At 40.2% G+C, this 20,467-nt stretch overlaps 1 protein-coding gene across 8 annotated transcripts in view; it reads right to left on the reverse strand.

Moving 5' to 3' along the window:
* Positions 1 to 20,467, reverse strand: part of SH3BGR (SH3 domain binding glutamate rich protein) — a 456,857-nt gene that overhangs the window by 14,922 nt on the left and 421,468 nt on the right. For 4 of the 8 annotated variants that reach the window (XM_078656835.1, XM_078656834.1, XM_078656828.1 and 1 more), the window contains one exon: positions 5,944 to 5,970. The exons of the other annotated variants lie outside the window; for them this stretch is intronic. In XM_078656835.1, the coding sequence (XP_078512961.1) occupies positions 5,944 to 5,970 (27 nt within the window). The remainder of the gene's footprint in view (positions 1 to 5,943; positions 5,971 to 20,467) is intronic. 8 annotated transcript variants of the gene reach the window in all.

Below are 20,467 nucleotides of genomic sequence, written 5' to 3' on the forward strand. Positions count from 1 at the left end.
GAAAACTACTAGATTTTACAATGACTGCAGGGATAAAATGAATTAAATTCAACTGTTTAATTATGATCTATATGGTTGTTGTGTCGACTTATGCACCAGTGTTTGGTAGCATTGATTTGATAATTTCTTGTTACGTGAAAACAAATACAGATATTGTTTTAACAAATGTATTGGACCTAAATGACATTGACCGCATTCCACAATGTTAACCTCGGGTTACCAAAGAGGAGTTCCTGATGTCTGTTTGAGAGTGCTGTTTTGTACATACAGTTTGAAAGTAGGCAGCGGTACACACCTTCTGGCGCTAAGTAACTGGGAAATCTCAGAACAGGAAGAGTAGATTTGGGAACTGGCATGTCACACCTATTTTGCGAAATCTGTCACCCACTGCGTCAGAACTGTATTATATAATACTATACATAAATACGTAAATAAATAAATAGACAAACAAATACATGACTTTTTATAGAACTGGATCTTCCTATTAGCCAAAAGCATTATCCCAATGAACTGAAAATGCCTTTATGGATCGCAAAACGCGCTCTGGCTCCATGACTTGGGGACCTGGGGCCGTATTATGTATCAGGTGTACTGTTCATGTCTGAGCCACTACATGCGGACCAGTGCTACCAGCATTACAGGAGTGGGTGTTCAACTGCAGCCCTGTTCTGTAGTACTAAAGTTCCCGGGGGCTCACAAAATAGGCGCACACACCTGTGCGCCCCTCGGGTCAGCCCTTGATTTTATTTTCCCTACAATATACCTCCCCTGGTCACATCATTCTTCCTTATGGATTTTCCTACAACCTTGAAGCTTATTTCCTTTCTTAATTTTTCACCCCTCCTCCAGTCAAGCACATCGGACTGTTTCATGGCTATTGGCCCTTGGATGACACTATGATAATAATGATAAAAACAAGTGACCGAGGTCCTATATTTTCTTTTCTCTACTGCACCTCTCTCTACTTTACACAATGTCCCTCCTGGCACCCTGACCTACGCCCCATCAGCCAGAATCATTGGTGTTGTCTTCAGTCCTAGCATGAGAAGGGAATCTTGTACCATGTTTCAAATATACACATGAAATGTGCTTTAATGCCTCACATGTTGGTAAATGTCTTTGATAAGGAGTACTATTTATAACAATTTACTAGCAGGCCTCCCTCACACTCCTTTGCGTCCCTCGATAAAGTCCTAAATGTAGACACACAAGCACTTTTCAATTTCCCCAAACACTCTCTCTACCTCATTCTATCGCACGCATGTGGCTAGCTATCTTCTAGAAACAGGGCGCTGTACAAATTACTGACACCAGCCATTAAAACAGCCCCTGACAATCGTTATACCCCACTGACCCACTATGACCGCATCAATGCAAGGCCGATCAGAATTTTCTTGTTTCGGCCAAACCAACGTGTGGTTCAATTCGATTCCAGTCTATTCGTCTACTATATTCCTTCCATGGACCCTGCTTCCACCTGCCATCTGTGCCCCATAATTCATGAATTTGAACATCCCTAAAGAAGCACTGCCTGCCACTGGAAGGTAAAGGGTGATTTCTGACTTGCATAACCCTAAAAAATATACATAGGTGCATTCCTATCATTATGCTTTAGTCTCTTTTCTACCCTTATATTTTGCAAACAAATATATTTCTGGCTTCACTACCTATACTCAATCACATGTTCTTTACAAAATATTGATTTATATTACAATGTGTCCTGATGAAATGTTCTCATGTATTGCTCGCTCTTTTATGATTTTTAATAATCGAATAAAGATATTTGACTGACTGACATGTTCTTTACTTTCAACACATATTCTCAATGGTTTGTATTAACTACGCCTATACTGGTTTCTCCAAAACATGTCTGTTTAAAGGATGAATGAATGAATCAAATACATTTGAGAGTCTAACGCTAAGCAGTTGCACATAACGTTTAAATGCACATTTACAAGTGACTAACAAAAGGGTAAGTTTGTAATTTAAAATTCAAAAAGCTTCACTTTTGCATTTGCCACACAGACCAAGTCTATGCTGCTACATGGCTGTTCCTAAACCAATGTTGCAGGCTTTGTTCCAACTGTGAGTCGGAAATGTTTTCTCCGCAAGTTCACATTTGTAATTTCCTTTTAAGCAGCTTGCATCATACGTTGGCACATTACAACTGACTCACAAAAAGATGCACATTTACCTACAAAATAGTTTTTAAGTTTAGGGAAGGGCATATAAGGTTGGTAATGTTGCGGCAGGCCCAGACACTCAGATGTCAAAATAAAACTGAGCAATTCTGCCAAAATATGGGTTTGATACCGTTATTAAGCATTGCATATTGATTCTACTTCAATATGTGTCACTGTATGGTTAAAATAAAGATATGGAAGTGTAGGCACCTGGACACGCAGCATGCCACTTGCCTGTGGCCTCCAGTCCCTGCTTTTTCCAGCATGTTTCAGGGGCACTGCCGCTGCAGGGAATTTCCTGACAGGGTTTTCCCGCTCACCGTTCTTCCCACCAACAGAAATGCCGCTCACCCTGGACCTCCTTATTTCAGACCGCAGTCCTCCGCGGGAAAAGGGTTTCCATCGTTCACTTCAAAATCACCAGCTCACGGACCTCTTTCTCCAGTCTGCCCAACAACCCTCACCACAGTTGGAGCAAAATCTCAAAGGACACATGGATCAATGAGCTCAACATCACCCACCCCAGCTCCTCCAACAACCTAGACCAGAATTTCAGAAACTTCCACAATTGGATCACTAACTGCACGACAGTGTCGCTCCCATCAGCAACTACACCCACAAAAGGTCCACCAAGCAGGCTAGTTCGCACACTGAAGACCTCAGACCCGCTAAACGACACTGGAAACAACTGGAAAAGTGATGGCACACCAGGAAGGACACGATCGACAAGACCACATCCAAACAGCGCTCACCTCTACCACAAACAGTTGAGAGAAGTGAAGGAAAAAGGCCTTAGCCTCACATATTGAATCAAGCTCCAATAACAGCAAAGAACTCTTCAACATCGTCAAAGAATTCTCCATTTCCTAAGCTGCAACAAACAATATTACCCCTCACAGGAACTCTGCGACAATCTTGCAAACTTCTTCCGTGACAAGATTGCCAACATCTACAGAAGCTTTAAACCCCAGCCTAAGGCCACCGACTTCTTCAAGCAACACAACAACCCCGCTACCACCCCAGACAGCCAACTAACCAAATGTATCCCGCTCGCCCCACAGGGCACCGCCTCCATCATGACATGAACTCTTTTCACTCAGGGTCCCGAACTGACCCCTGCGCTCACCACATCTTCAACCTAGGCGAAGCCCGAATCAGCAACATACTCACCACCTTGTTCAACACCTCAATTGCTATGGCCACCTTCCTCGAGGACTAGAAACACGCAGAAGTCAGTGCACTACTAAATAAACCATCTGCACACCCCAGCGAACTCAACAAATACTGACTGATCTCTCTGCTCCAGTTCCCAGCCAAAGTATTAGAAAAAGCCATCAATCAATAACTCTCATCACTTCAGGTATGGAACCTTCTACTAGACTCCTCCCAATCCGGATTCCGCAGCAACAAAAGCACCGAAACAGCCCTCATCATGGCTACCGACGACATCCAAGCCATACTCAACTAAGGAGAGATGGCAGCTATGATCCTCCTAAACCTTTTGTCAGCCTTTGATACAGTCTCCCACCACACACCCATTACAAGGCTGCACAACATAGACATCCAAGGAGCCGCTCTCAGATGGACTGCCTTTTTCCCCACCGGGAAAACACAAAAAGTCCGCCTTCCTCCCTTCACCTCCGAACCCAAAGAAATAATCTGTGGAGTACCCCAAGTATTCTCGCTCAGCCCCACCCTCTTCAACACCCTCTTCAACACTTATATGATACCTCTGGCCATCAAATCCATAGACTCAATATCATACCAAACGCCGACAACACACAACTCATCCTCTCCCTCGCCAAAGACACCACCTACAGCAAGACCAACTTCCACAACTGCATGACAGACGTCGTCAACTGAATGAAGGACAATGGCCTGAATCTCAACTCAGAAAAGGCAGAGGTATTGATTTTTGGGATCAAAAGCTTCCCATGGGACGCATCCTGGTGGCCCTCAGAACTCGGACCTACTCCTAACCCTGCTGACCATACTATGAACTTATTGTGAACACAACACCCCTGAGCAACTAAACACAATAAATCGGTATATGATTACTATATAAATGGGCCAAAAGACTTAATTATAAAAAAGATCAATCCACTTTATTATTGGTTTCACAACATCTATTTAAAAATCAATACATAATATACAAAATATAGAATTACTGTTGTATATGTATCAAACAACAATCAATCTCCATACAGTCACACATGCACACGACAATACAACATCACAATGTTATGCCTCTAATTAGTAGATCTGACTTTTTTGTTCCAAATCCGGGTAACAATAATCCAAGATCATGGATGAGCATTATATCTCAAAATTAATGTTCGTGTCACAAAATAGCTGATCACAAAAATTGTGGCTTGAATTGTTGTGCATTATTCAAACACTACGCATGCTTTGGTGAACGAGGTGCCTTGATCAGGAAAGGCACACAAAGGACTATAGAGCATCAGCCTTAGGAAATGGAGATCGCTCAAATGGCATTAAAAACAGGAAAAGCACCAGTACAACAACTCAAAACAATCACATTATTCTTGAATATCAGGTAGCAGGGCGCTTGATTCAAGAAGGTGGAATAAGTTCCATCATAGATCCTCCAGAATTTCAAACTGACAGGTTGGTAGCAAGAAGTGGACAGACCCTTCTTTAGATCATTTTTGTGATAAAATGTCGTCTAATGCACCTGCTGTTACAACTCTCCCAATTGGATATGAACCTAGGCATCATTCTGGACAACAAGCTAACCATGACAACAAGCTAACCTCTGCATGCTTCATAAGATATTCAAATGGCTACCCCAAAGCTCAAGACGCACCATCACCCGGGCCCCCATCTCCAGCCGACTGGACTACAGCAATGTTCTCTACACAGTGATTGCAGCTCACCTCTTCTGACGACTACACCCATGCAGAACACCGCAGCCAGCCAGACTCATCCTGGATCCCCCTAGATGAACCCATATCACCCCCTACCTCAGGAAACTCCACTGGCTCTCTGTACAGAAAATATGCCAGTGCAAGCTCCTGACCCACACATACAAGTCCCTACACAACTGCGGACCCACCTACTTAAACCAGCGCCTGAACTTCCATCAGCCCACCAGACACCTCTGCTTCAAATCCCTTTCTCTAACGCTCACCCCAGCATCTGGTGCTTTTTCTCCTACCTAGCAGCCAAGACATGCAACAAGCTACCCTTTCATCTACTTACCTCCCGATCTTTAAGACTTCTGAAAGTCCTTGAAGACCTGGCTTTTCGGCTAATCAGCTGGACCCTGACAGCGCCTGGATACCATCACGGGTGACAATAAGTGCTATACAAATCTACTGAGTGACTGATTGAAGTGCAGGACGGCAATAGGACTAGTTGGCTGTGTAGCACTGTGTAGCCCAACTGCCCTACAAGTAATTTGCAGATCGCCTCTGAGAATCGGTGATTTGCAAACCTTTTGCTATTAGTGCTATTACCCTTATGTAGGTGGTAAAAACATAGAAGAATTTTATGAGAAAATATAACGGCACAAAAATTAACATTAATGTGCTACATGGAGTTAGTGGAGAAAGGATTCAAATTCCAAATTCATGATGAGAAATACATTATAACTGACAGACATGCAATGCTTCTAGGAAATTCAATACATTCAAGAGATGAAGGTAAAAGTAGTAAAATGAAGTAAATAATTAATGTTATGGAATGGAATGTCATGAAGTGTCATGATACGGCAAAGCGTTTCAAGTTTGCCTTTTACCTCCGTCAGGGGATCTTCTTCTTCATCCTATGGAAATTAGAAGGAAAAAAATGCACAGGGCGATATAGTCAAAAAGGTTAAATTATGTTTATGGAACACTGTCAACAAGGGGCGAGTAGATCTTTCCTCAAAACTGTTCCTCATAAGTTTCACTTCTCAGTGTTTGGCATAACCCTCATACATTGATTGTTGCTCACATTAATTCAAAAATGTTTGTGTCAAATATAAATTGGATCACACAATATAAGAATATAATGTATTTTAGATTGAATTGAAAACTGTTTGCTTTCTTTGGCATACGTAATGCATGTGTATGGATTCATGAGTAGCCATCTTGAAAAGTTTCTGTCAAAGTGTAGAAAAAATTATTACAAGATTGCAGACATGCATAAACAAGCAGCAGCACGCTCCAGCTGCCATCTTGCAATGATTTTTGTTCTCGTTTAGTTAAAACCATTTCAAGGTGTCCTCAAGCATATGAATGCACAGGTTTACATCCTAAAACAGTTTTTGTATTCCTACTCGGGCTTCGTTCATTAGCTGTGTGCACACTGAGTACTGAAAGAGATCTTTGGCCCTCCCATTCAAGTTTATCCATGCTCGCCTAAGATTGACAAGCAATGTCTGGAAAAAAGTTATGCGCGTGTGTCTGTATTCCATGCTACCCTGCATTTCTCTGTGGCTCCTCTAACTATCTGTATTCTACCTTTTTCCCTAATCCATTGCAACTCCTAAATGGAGTGTCCCATCAGCGTATGGTCCAATACAGTTTAAAGTTTCCTCTCTCTACGTCTACCACATGTAGCATACCTAAGAGGCTCTGTAGTATGTGGTTAGATCAAGGAGCCCCAAAACTCCCAAATCGGCATCCATCAGGGTGTGTCTACAATCAACCTTCTTTCCCCTCCAATACAATTGAAACTAGCTTTCTGCAAGTGTTCTAGGAGCATCAGTGAGACTGATTTGGGGAAAGAATGGGACGGTAACAGAGCCCTCAGCAAGACAGTTATCTTAATCAGTGCTACTCTACTCAACCATAACAGGTGTATATTATATGTCCGCCCTGTGACTCGACCTTCATTGAGTGTAGCATTGAAGGGTAGTTCAACAAGAATAAATCCTTCCTGTGGAAGATAATAACTATCCCATGTATCTGATCATCTTGGCTGTTCATTTGACGGGCACGCACCTTTGCAGACTGTGTAAGGTGCCGGATGCCCTGAGGTTAAGCACCTCCGAATTAGCCAAGTTGACTTTATAAACTGAGATTGCATGAAAAATGTCTGCCCCCACCATCAGTGCTGGTAAGGAAATACGCGAGTCCATCACCAACACTAGGACATCATCCGCAAAGAATGTTAGCTTGATCGACTTCGAGTCTAGCCCACCTGTGAACATCTGATTGTTATGGACATTTTGAGCTCATGACTCTATACAGAGGGTGAAGAGCATAGGTGAAGAGCTTAGGAGACAGCGCATACCCCTGATTCACCCCCCTGCCTATCTTTATTGCTCCAGAGTCCAACCAGATATTCGCAGTTGGTGCTTGTACCTTGTCCAGATCATTTTCATGAATGTTACACAAAAAACTGTACTTCCCCATAGGAACCTTCACCCCACCCTATTGCATGCTTTTTCAGCATCAATGGATAGGAGCACCTTCTCTCTCTTGAGTCGAGGAGCTGCATGCATTAAGTCAGTTACCTTTTTTGGTGTTTTGCATATCATACAGGAAGCCTGATTGGCCCGGGTCTTTTAGCTGTGGCTATTTACCAAAAACTCTGAAGATTTTCACTGCCACATTGAGGAGTGAGACTGGCCTATACAACCCACATTCCTCCCTGTTGTTTCCTGCTTTCAATATGATGGGAATTTTGGCTCCCGTCACACCAGTTATTGAGGTAAATGAACTGATGCGCCGTGTCATCAGGTTGAGGGTTTTCAACTAGTAAACATTGTAGAAAGAGAGCATGAACCGATCTGGCATTGGTGCTTTTAAAATCTTAAGGGCTTACTGCCTTTATAACTTTTTCTTTTCCACTGGGGCAGTCCAGGTCTTCTCTCAGCTCATGGGATGGTCCGCTCAACCTAATGGTCCTTAGGTATTCTGTGATCTGGACTGGTGTGGGGTTCTCCGTTTCATATAACTTCTGGTAAAGTTGAGGGATTTGTCTAAAATTCTTCCGTCTTTTCATAATCGGATACCACCTATGCCTTGAATCACTTTGATGCACTTCTGAATCTGCCTTCACTTGAGGCATGATGCTAATAGCCTAGCAGCTCTACTACCTAAAGCAGTCCCTAGGCTAGACCTAAAATGTGTGATACTCCGGCATACTAATGACGAGCTGTGAGAGATGATGGATGACATTGGGTGGGACAAGTAAGTGACTTTTAGTGTAAGAAAAGTGATGTGGAGCTAATTGTATAAAAGATACCTCCCATTGAGAACACAGCTGGATGTTCAGGAGGACCTTTTAGGAAGCCTGATGGGACTCAGACCACCTCTGACTTGTGGAAAAATACGGCACGCCTGCTAGTGAGAATGTTTTAAGAAGCCTGTTGGGGCTAAGGTTAACCAAGGGAAGCCTGCCTGGACTCAAGGGTATCTATGGGTAGCCTTATGAGGTTCCATGATTACCTATGGGAAGCCTGCTGAGGTTGCCAGAAACTTTGGAGAAAATCCTTAGAGTTCAGGGAAAACTATGGAATGCCTGATAAACCTTGGGGAAAACTGATGGGAAGCTTATTGGGGCTCGGAGGAGTCTGTGGGAAGCCTGCTTGTGATCTGTTCAAACTGCCAAGCCTGATGAAACATAGGGGAAGCCACAGAATTCTGCAGGGTTCAGAGAGCGTATGTGGAGCATACTGTGGGATTTGCTGAACTAATTGGGTAACCTCAAGTGTCTTAGGGGGAGATATGTGAAGCCTACTGTGGTTCAGGCAAGCATAAATGAAGCCTGCCAGGATCCAGAGAGCTTGGAGAAAGGTTGCTGAGGTGCCAGCATGCTCTCTCCTGACAGTTGGTTTTTCCTTTTCCTCTCTCCCATTCAACCCCTCCACCTTTCCTGCACAGTACTCCTGCAGACGCATAGCGCATAGCAACTGGTAAGTGTCTGTAATAAACCCCACAGTATGGGGAGTTCCATGCAGAATTATACCCTGTAATTCCGGGTACACAGAGATGTTGCCCATTCCCTGGGGTTTAACTCAAAATTTTCAGGAATTGTATGTGGAGATTTTGGCCGGCATGTGACATTCCGGTCACCTCAGTACCAGTGACTGGGTCCTTTATCTGTGATAATGGTAAGGGATTTATTTAGGGGACATAATTCCCTTAAAGGTATACAGAGCTGACAGTTGGTTTTTCCAGTGAATGATCTTTATAGAAAAAGCCACCAACTTTTTTGTGCTGGGTTGCTGAGGACATTTACTTTCCTAGAATGTCAGAGAAATAAAAAACTCGAGGCACTTGGAGCCATTAGCTTCTGGTCACATGATAAATTACTAACAGGGCAGGTAACAATATTTTTCCATCGGGCAGTGTTGGAGAGTTTGAAACTGAAAATTCATCTCCACTCGGCCTGCCTGTAAAATTACTCATTTTTTACAATGACGCTGGTGATTTTTAGAACCGTTGAATGGAGTAGCCCGGTGCACCCACTCCCACAGCAGGGCTTCCCAGTGCACGTGAACAGGTTTCATACAGACTCGTCCAGACCTCCCTCCAAAGCTGTCGAGGGTAACACCACCTAAAGGCTGGCCTTACTCTGTATTATTTTCAACCTCCTTTCGGATTTGTGTTAATCCGCAGGGGATAACGCTGCAGACAGCCACGTCGAAGAACTCCTTTGCATAAGTCCCTAACAGTGTGGTACAGTGGCTTAAATAAAGCACTGCTGGAGCACATTTCCTCCCTTTTCCTACCCTTGTGTAATGTTTTGTTACTTACCGGTAATCTTCATTACCCCGATTAAAGTCCTCCTCATCCGAGTCCTTACACAAATGAGGCAATCCTGCCTCCCGACAAGCTAGTCTAAAACGCTAGTATTTCTTTAATCTTTATTATATAAACCCCACCCACCGCAATCCCTGTTATCTGAGGTCCAGACACAAACACAGCAGGAGGGAGGGAGGGAACAGGACTGGGAAGAGGAGGACCTTAATTGGGGTAATATAGATTACTGGTAAATAACAAATCATTACCCCCTCATATGTCCTCCTCGTTCCAGTCTTTACACAAGTGAGGCAATCCTGCCTTCCGACAGGCTAGACTAAAATGCTACTATTTCTTTTATCTTTATTATATAAACCCCACCCACCCGCCGCCATGCCTGTTATCAACAAGTCCAGACACAAACACAGCGGGAGGGAGGGAGGGAACAGGACTGGGAAGAGGAGGACCTTAATCGGGGTGATGGAGCGAGGTACTGAATGATAATTTGTTCAAACTCGCAAAGTTAAACTTCCATAATGAATATAAGAGTATTAATAGTATGTGATGAATTATTAATCAACTTATTTTTAAAATGCATTTACACAAGAAACACGAGGGACTAAATAATGTGCTCTATGTTGCAAGTGCGTAGAAACTAATAAACTAACCTTGTCTACTGTCTTTGCCAGTATTAAATGCGGCTGTTTAACTAATGGCATGTGCCTATTTTGTGTGCTTATGTTATGTCTTTTTCCGTGACAAAAGCTCGTGGAGATTCCTTGCGGCCTAAAAGAAGAAGGTAGATATAAATGCTGCTTTGTGTGCTCAGCTAGGTAACATAAATTAACGGGTTGATAATTAGCAAAGGGGGTGGGTAACAGAATGGGTCTCAATTCTGTAATTAATTGATGGCTTGTGTTTGTTTAAATAATAGTTTCCGAGTGAGATCTAAAGCCTGCAAAGATGGTGTTTTGAATCTTGTCCAGAGAAGAGCCTTGCACATTTCAGAAGTGGAAAACTTTTACACGATGACATTCTTTTGTCAGAGGGAGAAAAAAAAGTTAAATAAATTGTGCTAAACGTACTCTTAGAGAAAGGCTCAAGGATAGGAAGCCAGCAAGTTTGCCAAGGCAAGGAAGTTGAACTGTAACTCGAGTGAAAAGTAACACATTCGAGGAAGCTAAATGTCACGAAAGCAAAGGACAATGGAGCTTAAGAAAAGCCCGATCTTGGTGTGGAAACGGTGATGATCTAATGTGGACTGACATAAGACAGCCAATGGGAACACTGGATGACAAAGAAAGTGTACAATTTAGAGAAGATTAGCTAGTTAGAAAGGTATAAAATCTGGCCCCATAGGCAGGAGGGCGCTTCTCGCTTCCCGATTCCTGATTGATGTGACATGCTGTCGGACTTTTGACTCACGTAAGGACAGCAGATTTAATATGATTTTTCTTTTTCAGGTGGAGCAAGAATAGTCAGGGAAATAGTTTGAGGGAATGGAAACTGTTATTTAGCTTTAATTCATGCTTACTGATTTACTTTGAAGATGTCAGTCTAATAAATCGTTTCCTTATAAATGCTGCTTTAATTGCTAATAAATAAAGATTCTTAATAAAATGCTCTTTCTTGAATAATAAAGTTAAAATAAAATTAGATTTTTAAACGACAAGCTGGTCTTGTTTATTCATGGTCTAGTTACCATTAGTTGATCCCTTTACCTAAGTGACTTAATTAAAATGATAAATGATTAAACCATGGTGAGAAATGATAAACTGCAGATGTATATAAATGTGTAAATAGTGTGTGAATAGTTCTGATTAATTAGGTCACATGATTCAGTCGCCCAAAAATTGTCTCGTTAGTTTATGGGCCTTTGTGAGTGATTTATGATTAATGGTAAGTATTGTGGTGTTGGGTAGCGTTGGTGAGATAGTTTTTCCTTAGGGGCGCTGGATCAATTCCTTGGTAGCAGAGTTACGGTTACTATGGTAACTGACATGCTACATGGTAATTACATAGGATCGATGTTTAACATATGTTACGTTTGTTGAGTCTGTTCAGTTGTTATATGTAGTTGAAAGGTTTTTTCCAGCAGTGTGAAAATTCCTAGTTGTGCCGGCAAGAGTAGTGTAACAGGTGAAGTTGCACAGTGCATTTGTTCTGTTTCAAAATAGTGGTATTTGTCATATATCACTAGTGTTGTGGACGTACAGCACAAGTTTAGGGATTCTAGGTGTGTAAGGTAGAATGTATGGTGAGGATTGTCTATGAAATTGTAGCTTTCGAGTATAGGGACACTTGTTCTGTTTTAAAACTCACCGTGAAAAGAGTAGTAGAATTTATCCAAGCTTGAGTGAAGGGTAAGGAAGTGTAGTCTATCTTACTGACGAGTGAGGATTCTTTAGCGTGGGTTAAAGTCCTACCAAGATTCATGTATGTATGGTTAGGGATTTTTCCATTTGAATGTGCGTAAATGATTTTGTAATATACGATCGAGTGAAACTTTGAATTGTTACTATATGTGCATTCAGAGAGTAACACGTTCGGTATTACTTGTTAGAAGGGTAGAGTAGCCTTACTTTATCAACAAATTTAAATATTCTGTGAGAATAGCGTCGTCTATTTCATGCAGAAGAATACTTGAATGACTGGGAAAGCTATCACTTTATTTAGCGAAACAGACAAATGGTTTGTTTTTGTGGAGTTACTAACTGAATTCCATTGAAAAGATTTGTAAAACATGGCGCTGTGAAAATATTTTGTAAAGGAGGTGTCAGTGTCACAGCGGAGCGAGGGCAGAGAAGCTGCAGCGGCAGTATACGTCACTAGTGTCGCGCTGTGATTGGCTAACATACGTCACAGTAACCGCGCACTGATTGGCTCATGTGACTAGACAGGCTTGCAGCTGATTGGCTCTTCCTGAAAAGCAGTAATTCTATTTGTTGAGCAAAGCAGTGACGTAGCTTAACCTGATTGGCTTGTTGGTGAGTTTCGCGCACGGATTGGTTGGTTTTACGGAACAACAAAGAAATAATTACGATCCATTCCGAAGTAAGCGGAATTGTTTAAAAATATGGATTATTATTACATAAAAGAGAAAAAGAAGCTTTCTTGGTTTCAGAAATTATAAAATAAATTGAAACCTGACAAGAAAATTGAAACGCGAGGTGGAAGATTACTTCATAAGTACAAAACACCTGCAGCTTATATGTTAGGCGAATATGGTTATCATACTTGTCTTTGGATTGAGAATTGGATGGATTATACCAAGAATGATGGTGTTTTAGCATGGCCGGAAGATGGATCATTTAATATTAAGGTTTTGAAAAACCTAAGAGAAAAAATGATGACTCTTGAACCAAAGCCTAGACCTACACAATTTCAAGCTTTAGCTGAATGGGAGGATGAAATGTTTGAATTGGAATGAGAGAAAAGAGGTACAACAAGAGGTACTAGATTAGACATTAATAGGGAAACTCATGAGGATAGAATGCGTCGATGGAGACGTAACATGTGTGATGGTCTCTATCCAGCGAGATTTGGTGAGGCAACTGATCAAAAGGGTGCCCAAAAGAAAAATAATAATGCTGAAGAAAGTGAATTAGAAGATGCAGTTTTAGAAGAGATTTATATTACAAAACCGAAACCGCCACCGTATCAACCAGTTTGTTCATGGTCTTCCCCAAGAGTTCCTCCAGGAACTTCCCCAAGTGCTCCTCCAAGAGAAATTATTGATGAAGCGTCACCCAGATTAAATCAAAATAGTGGAAAAACTCCTGAAAAAGTAGAAACAAGATCTAATTCCAGTATATCAGGGGAAAACAGAAATTATGCTGAAACTCCAGTTGAGAGAAATGAAAACTTAAGAAATGTATTGAGAACAGAAAGGAGTTAGGAATTACCAAACACTTCAGAATATTTTCGATCAAAAGATGAATTAATACAACAGTTAACTAAAAGCATGGAAGCAGTAACAGTACCAGTAACGATTGGACCTGTTCTTCCAGTATTTGATCAAAGAGAAGTTAGACATTCAGCCTTGACTGTTCCATTAAATGCAGAAATTCAGAAAGTGGCAGAAAAATTTTATTCAGATTTATCAGAAATTCACCGAGAGAAAACAATGATGCCTGACTTAACTTTTAATCAAAGTTTGTCGAATAAAACTCCATCTGGTGCAGAATCTGATTCTGGAACTCCGGAAAAGAGCATAAATAAAATAGATTTAACGAATACCCCACAAAGCCCAGAATTTAAATTACTTGATGTTGCAAAGTTGAAGGCGGATTTGGAGGAATTGATTATTGGTACAATTGGGACTGACAATTTGAAGCTATATCAGGATGATGAATTATTGTTTATTTGCAAAAGCATACAATGGAAAACGAAAACCAAGTATGATCAATTGGAGGAAATGGCTGCTGAATTAGAAGTAGATTTAAGTAGGCAGAAAAATTTGCAGAAACATTATAGAGTGGATTTCTCTGAAAAATACATTGAAAACATGAATACCACAGGAAGAATTATTCATATAAAAGATTTAATTGTGTTTCTAAAAAGATTAGGTGAATTAAGTAAATGGAGAGTAAAATGGATAAAGAAAAGAGAGGAAGAAAAAAGAGAAAGAGGGGAAGTAGCTAATGAGTTTCCAATGAGAGAAATACCAGGAGGAGGGTATGTGCATGTTCCTTGGACAAGGCAGGACATTTTACTGTTTACAAATGATTTTCCTCGGCTGAGAGAAAAACCTGTGGAATGGTATTGACAGGTAGATAGATTTGTTAAGGTTTCAAAAGTTCTGTGGATTGATCTTGATGGACATAGTTGTCCCATCGGATCTTTGGACAGAATGTAAAATTTCTATAGATTGGCCTAAAGAAGAACCTGCTCGAGATAGATTAACAGGTGCACCTTCATCTGATGTTATGAATCTGTACGATAAGGTAATTGTTTGGTTGAAAAACAAGATTCCCCCGAAAGAAGTAGATTGGGTTAAAATAGATAGAACAAATCAAGAGCCAAAAGAATCAGTATATTCATTTTATGAAAGATTACTGCTGGTATTTAAACAGTACAGTGGTTATGAAAAATTAAGTGAAAAGGATATGAGCCATTTTATATACAGATTTGTTTATGGCTTAAGACCTGAAATTGGTGAAATGATAAGATCTGGAATAGTTGGCTGGCAATCGCTCTCAGTAGATGACATTTTGAGAAAAGCAAAAATACTGTAGTGATGAAATAGATGCTAAACAAAAGAAGCTTAAAGAAAAAGCTATGTGGGCACAAGTGAAAGTGGCTGAACAGCAGATAGCAACTTTAGAAAACAAAAGTGTTAATCAGAATCAAGGGAAATTTAAAGGTGCTTATAATAAGCCAAGATTGATGGGAAATATTGAAGAATTAAATCAAAAAACTCCCATGTTTTAATTGCGGCGAAATTGGACACTGGAAGCGCGAATGTAAGAATCCGCCCAGAAATTTTAAAAATGCATCCTTAAATCCACAGATGCAGAATGAGATAAATCTGCAGCAACAGCTACAGCGACAGGTTGTGAATCAGCCGAGTCAGATTCCACAACCGCCACTTCCAAATTGTGTAAATGTGCAGAGGTACAATACAGAAACGGGATTCTGCGGAGGTGAACAGGTAAACCGATCGCCAAAAGTGAATGTGTCAAATGTTTCTCAACAGTATTGGTTGAAAGAAAATGAAGGGAGTGATTCTGAGGATTACTTATGACGGTGCCTGAGAGAGGAGGAAGAGTGTGTGCTTGGAGCCACTCTTGAGGTAGATCAGGCTGGTCCATTTGTAAATGGTAAAGTGAATGATGTAGAAATCACTTTTCTAGTGAACACTGGCGCTACCTGTTCTACTGTTAGATCAGTGGAAATAGAAAATCTACCTCTCTCCGGGGACAAGATCCAAGTAGTTGGAGTAGCTAATCAACAAATTAAAACAGATTTAACAGAACCAGTTGAAGTTGAAATTAGTAAATTTAAGGACAAGCATAGATTTGTAGTTTGTAACAGCAGTCCTGTAAACCTGTTAGGAAGGTACATACTTTGTAAGATGAATTGTAAAATATATTGCTCACTGGATGGTATTGAGCTCCAAACTCAGGAAGAAGATGGGCTTTATAAGTTAACAATGTTAATGGTTGAAGCAGAGGAAAATAAATTGTTTCCTGTATTTGATAAAAAATAATCTACCTGAAGAATTAAAAGAGACAGTCAATGATGAAATTTGGGATTTCACTGGAAATGAAATGGGTTTGATGAAAAATGTAGACCCAGTAAAAATATCAGTAAAACAAGGAGTAGATTATCCAAACATTCCTCAGTATAAAATGAAGGCAGAAGTTATTGAAGGTCTCATACCTGTAATTGATAAATTCATAAAACAAGGTGTTCTAAAAGAAATTGAGAGTAGTCCATGTAATTCACCGATTATGGGAATCAAAAAGCCAAATGGAACTTTCAGAATTGTTCAAGACCTGAGAAAGGTAAACAAAATAGTTGTTCCATGTTGCCCTGTTGTGCCAAACCCAGCGGTAATTCTGTATCAGATTCGGCATGATGCAGAATGGTATACAGTTATAGACCTTTGTAACGCATTCTTTACTGTTCCATTGCATCCAGAAAGCCAACACATTTTTGTGTTCAGGTTCCAAGACCGTATCCTAGGATGGTGTCGTATCCCTCAAGGGTATACAGAAAGTCCATCTATTTTTAATCAGTTGCTAAATAAATCCTTGGAAAATCTAGTTTTACCTGGAAAATCAACGTTAGTGCAGTATATTGATGATCTCGTTGTGGCTGCAAAAACACGAGATAACTGTGTAACAGATACCATTACTCTTTTAAATCATTTAGCAGATGAGGGACATAAAGTGTCTCCTGCAAAATTACAGTTTTGCAAACAAGAAGTAAAATACCTTGGACACAGAATTGCAAAAGGAATCAGGCAAGTGACAACTGAGAGAATTAAAATGATTCAGGCAATGCAACCTCCAAAAACATAGAGATAGGTCAGAATGTTTCTAGGAATGGTAGGTTATTGTCGCCAATGGATTAGTGGATTTTCAGTAATTGCAAAACCACTGCAGAGATTGACAAAAGCAGACATAAAAGACCCGATTACCCTAACAGATACTGAATTAGAAGCTTTTGAGCAGTTAAAGAAAAGTTTGTGTGAAGCACCAGCATTGGGTATGCCAGACTATGAGAAGGACTTTGAGCTGTATTGCAGTGAAAGAGAAGGATGTGCTTTATCAGTTCTGATTCAAAGACATGGAAGACTGAGAAAGCCAATGGCATATTTCTCAGCTGTTCTTGATCCTGTTGCAAAAGCATTACCAGGCTGCTTAAAAGCAGTAGCTGCAACAAGTGTAAGCCTAGAACAAAGTGAAGGAATATTAATGGGATTCCCTGTAAAAGTATATGTACCACATTCAGTTGAAATTCTCCTTACTAGAAGCAAAACACAGCATTTGACAAGTAACAGGTTAACAAAATATGAAAAAGTTATCCTTGGATCAGATAACGTATCGATTACAAGATGTGTGAATTTAAATCCTTCCACATTATTGCCTGATGGTACTGTAACAGAAATCAGAAGTGAAAATGATATTGATCATGAATGCTTGGATGTATTAGAATATTGCACTAAACCCAGACAGGATATAAAAGATGTCCCGTTAACTGAATCAGATTATGTTTATTTTGTTGATGGTTCATGCTTAAGAACAGATGAAGGTGTTCTGAGTGCAGCATATTCTGTCTGCACTGTTGCAGATGTAATTGAAGCCTCCTGTCTCAAAGGAATTAGTTCAGCTCAAGTAGCAGAATTTATTGCTTTGATTCGTGCATGTGAAAGAGGTAAAGAATTAAAGGTTACCATAGTGACTGATAGTCAGTATGGGTATGGCGTAGTCCATGACTATGGCCAGCTCTGGTCTCAAAGAGGTTATTTAACTTCTGCGGGAACTCCTATCAGGAACGCAAAATTGATAAAAAGGCTGATCGATGGTATTCAGCTTCCAGAGAAAATTGCTGTGGTAAAATGCACAGCTCACAAAGAAGGTGACGATTACATGACAAAAGGAAATGCATATGCTGATGAAATTGCAAGATTTTGCGCAAAGAATAATATGTCCATTAATCGGGAAAAAGACAATGAACATGTTTTGAACTCACTTATGCTAACATCTGTAGTTGAGACATGGCAAGGAGTAAAAGATTTACAAGATGAGGCAAATGATGAGGAAAAAGACACATGGTTAAAAGCAGGTTGCAGGCAGAGAGAAGAAGATGAGATTTGGGTTTACAAAGATGACAGACCAGTTATGCCAGATAGCATGATTTCTGATATGGCTCGAATGTATCATGGTCCAGGACATATTGGAAGAGATTCAATGATTAGATTATTTAGGCAGACATGGTACAATCCAAAGTTCAGACTAATTTCAGAATCTTTTTGTCAGAGATGTTTGATCTGCCAGCATATCAACCCAAACAGAAAAACAGTTGTGAGCATGGGAACAATAGGACGGGAGGGTGGTCCTTTTACCAGATTACAGATGGATTTCATTGACATGCCACCTCATAACAAATTAAGATACGTCTTGGTGATAATCTGTCTGTTTTCAAGATGGATGGAAGCATTCCCAACTCGTCACAATGATTCAGTTACTGTGGCAAAATTGCTTTTAAGAGAAATCATACCAAGGTATGGATTTCCGGTGATGGTCGAGACTGATCGTGGCACACATTTTGAAAACAGATTGCTAAAATTGATTTGTGAAGCACTGAACATAAAGCAGAACCTGCACTGTGCTTACAGACCAGAAGCATCAGGTGTTGTTGAGCAAGTGAATGGTACTATCAAAAACAATAGCAAAAATGTGTTTAGCTACAGGAATGAAGTGGACTGATGCACTTCCACTTGTTTTGATGTCTTTGAGAAGTACTCCAGATAGAAAAACAGGTTTGAGCCCCCATGAAATTGTCATGGGCAGAGTCATGAGACAAGCATTTGTACCAGTTGGTAAACTATGAGCATTAATGATAGCGTCATATTGGAGTACTGCAAGAACCTATCTGACGTGGTGACTTCTGTGTTCCATCAGGTGGGAACTGAAGTGATTACCAAAGAGAAGGAACAAGCTCATGATTTGTTACCAGGAGACTGGGTGAGAACAAAAGTACACCGGAGAAGAAATTGCTTAGTACCCAGGTGGCAGAAGGCAAGACAAGTGATACTTGTCACAACAAATGCAGTAAAGTGCAGAGGATTGAAGAGATGGATTCATGCTAGTCATACCATCCGTGTGCCAGCTCCTGAAAATCCTGACGAAGGTGACACTACAGCTGATTCAGATTCTGAAGAAGAACGAGAAAGAGATCCAGATTCTGAAAATCGACAAGAAGGTCGACATCGGGAAAATTCAACTGCGAATGAGGCATTGAATGAAGATACTGAAGAAATTGTGATACAAGACTCTGAAAATGATGAAGATCTGCTAGATCAAGAAGCAGAAAAAGAGTCTGATCAAGAGGTGATTCAAGATCAGGAGAGTATTGAAAAGCAGATTGGAAGCTCTGAAGGCAGGAACGTAAGTTCTGAAACTGGGAAGTTGGAAGTAATTGAAGAAGAAGAAGGAGACGAAATTCCGAGTACCAGCTGTAAGGATGATGTTCCTAACAGAGTGAAACTGCCGAGTAAAGAAGTACCTGGATCTAGAATTGACATCACAGAAAGCGAAACAGATGAAAGTGATGATGAATCCAAAGTGAAAAGTTCAAGGAAAAGAGCTTGGAGAGCAGAGTGTAACCTGACTGAACCAAAGAAGAAATTATTTAGAAAGGGAGATAACTGGCCAATTGAAAATGAGAGTCTAAAATTCAAATTAGTAAACAGATCAAAGGAGCAGGTTAATGAAGTCTCAAGTCAAAAAGGAGGAGACTCAGATAAGAAAAATCAAGCAGGAAAGAGAATAGAAGTGATTAGCAGTAGAGCAAAGAGAGTAGTAAAGCCTAATCAAAAGTATAAGTCACCTGAGTGGACTTATATAATTATTCCACCAGTAGTTGAAGTAAATAGCAGTAGTCAAGAAGATTTAGATGATACAAGTGACAATGACTGATTTTGTTCTGACACAAGGTTGAAGAAATTGTGTTAGATGACACAAGGTCGAAGAAATTGTTAGTTGGAAAAACACATCAATGTAAGACATAAGGTCGAAGAAAAGCTGTTAGAAAATAGGGTTTTCTTTTTTTTTAAAAGTAAAAAAGAGGGGTGTATATTTAGTAATTTTTAAATTTCAAAATTTTTGTTTTTTGTTTTGAAAGGCTCTTGTGTCAAAGTAAAGATGCCTTCTACTAATAATAATTCGAGATGTTCAATTTTAAGAAGATGTAAAATGTCTTCTATATGTGTGATTCTAATAATTTTGGTGTGGTTAATTTTAGCTGTCATTTTTCCTTTTGGAATTGATAAGGAGATGTACAAGACTAATATGACTAGTAAAGTTGTGCATGATATAGTAGGTAAGACTAATAAAGTTATAGAGCACAAACCAG

The sequence above is a fragment of the Lissotriton helveticus genome, chromosome 8, assembly GCF_964261635.1.
Source record: "Lissotriton helveticus chromosome 8, aLisHel1.1, whole genome shotgun sequence".
NCBI classification, from domain to species: Eukaryota; Metazoa; Chordata; class Amphibia; order Caudata; family Salamandridae; genus Lissotriton; species Lissotriton helveticus.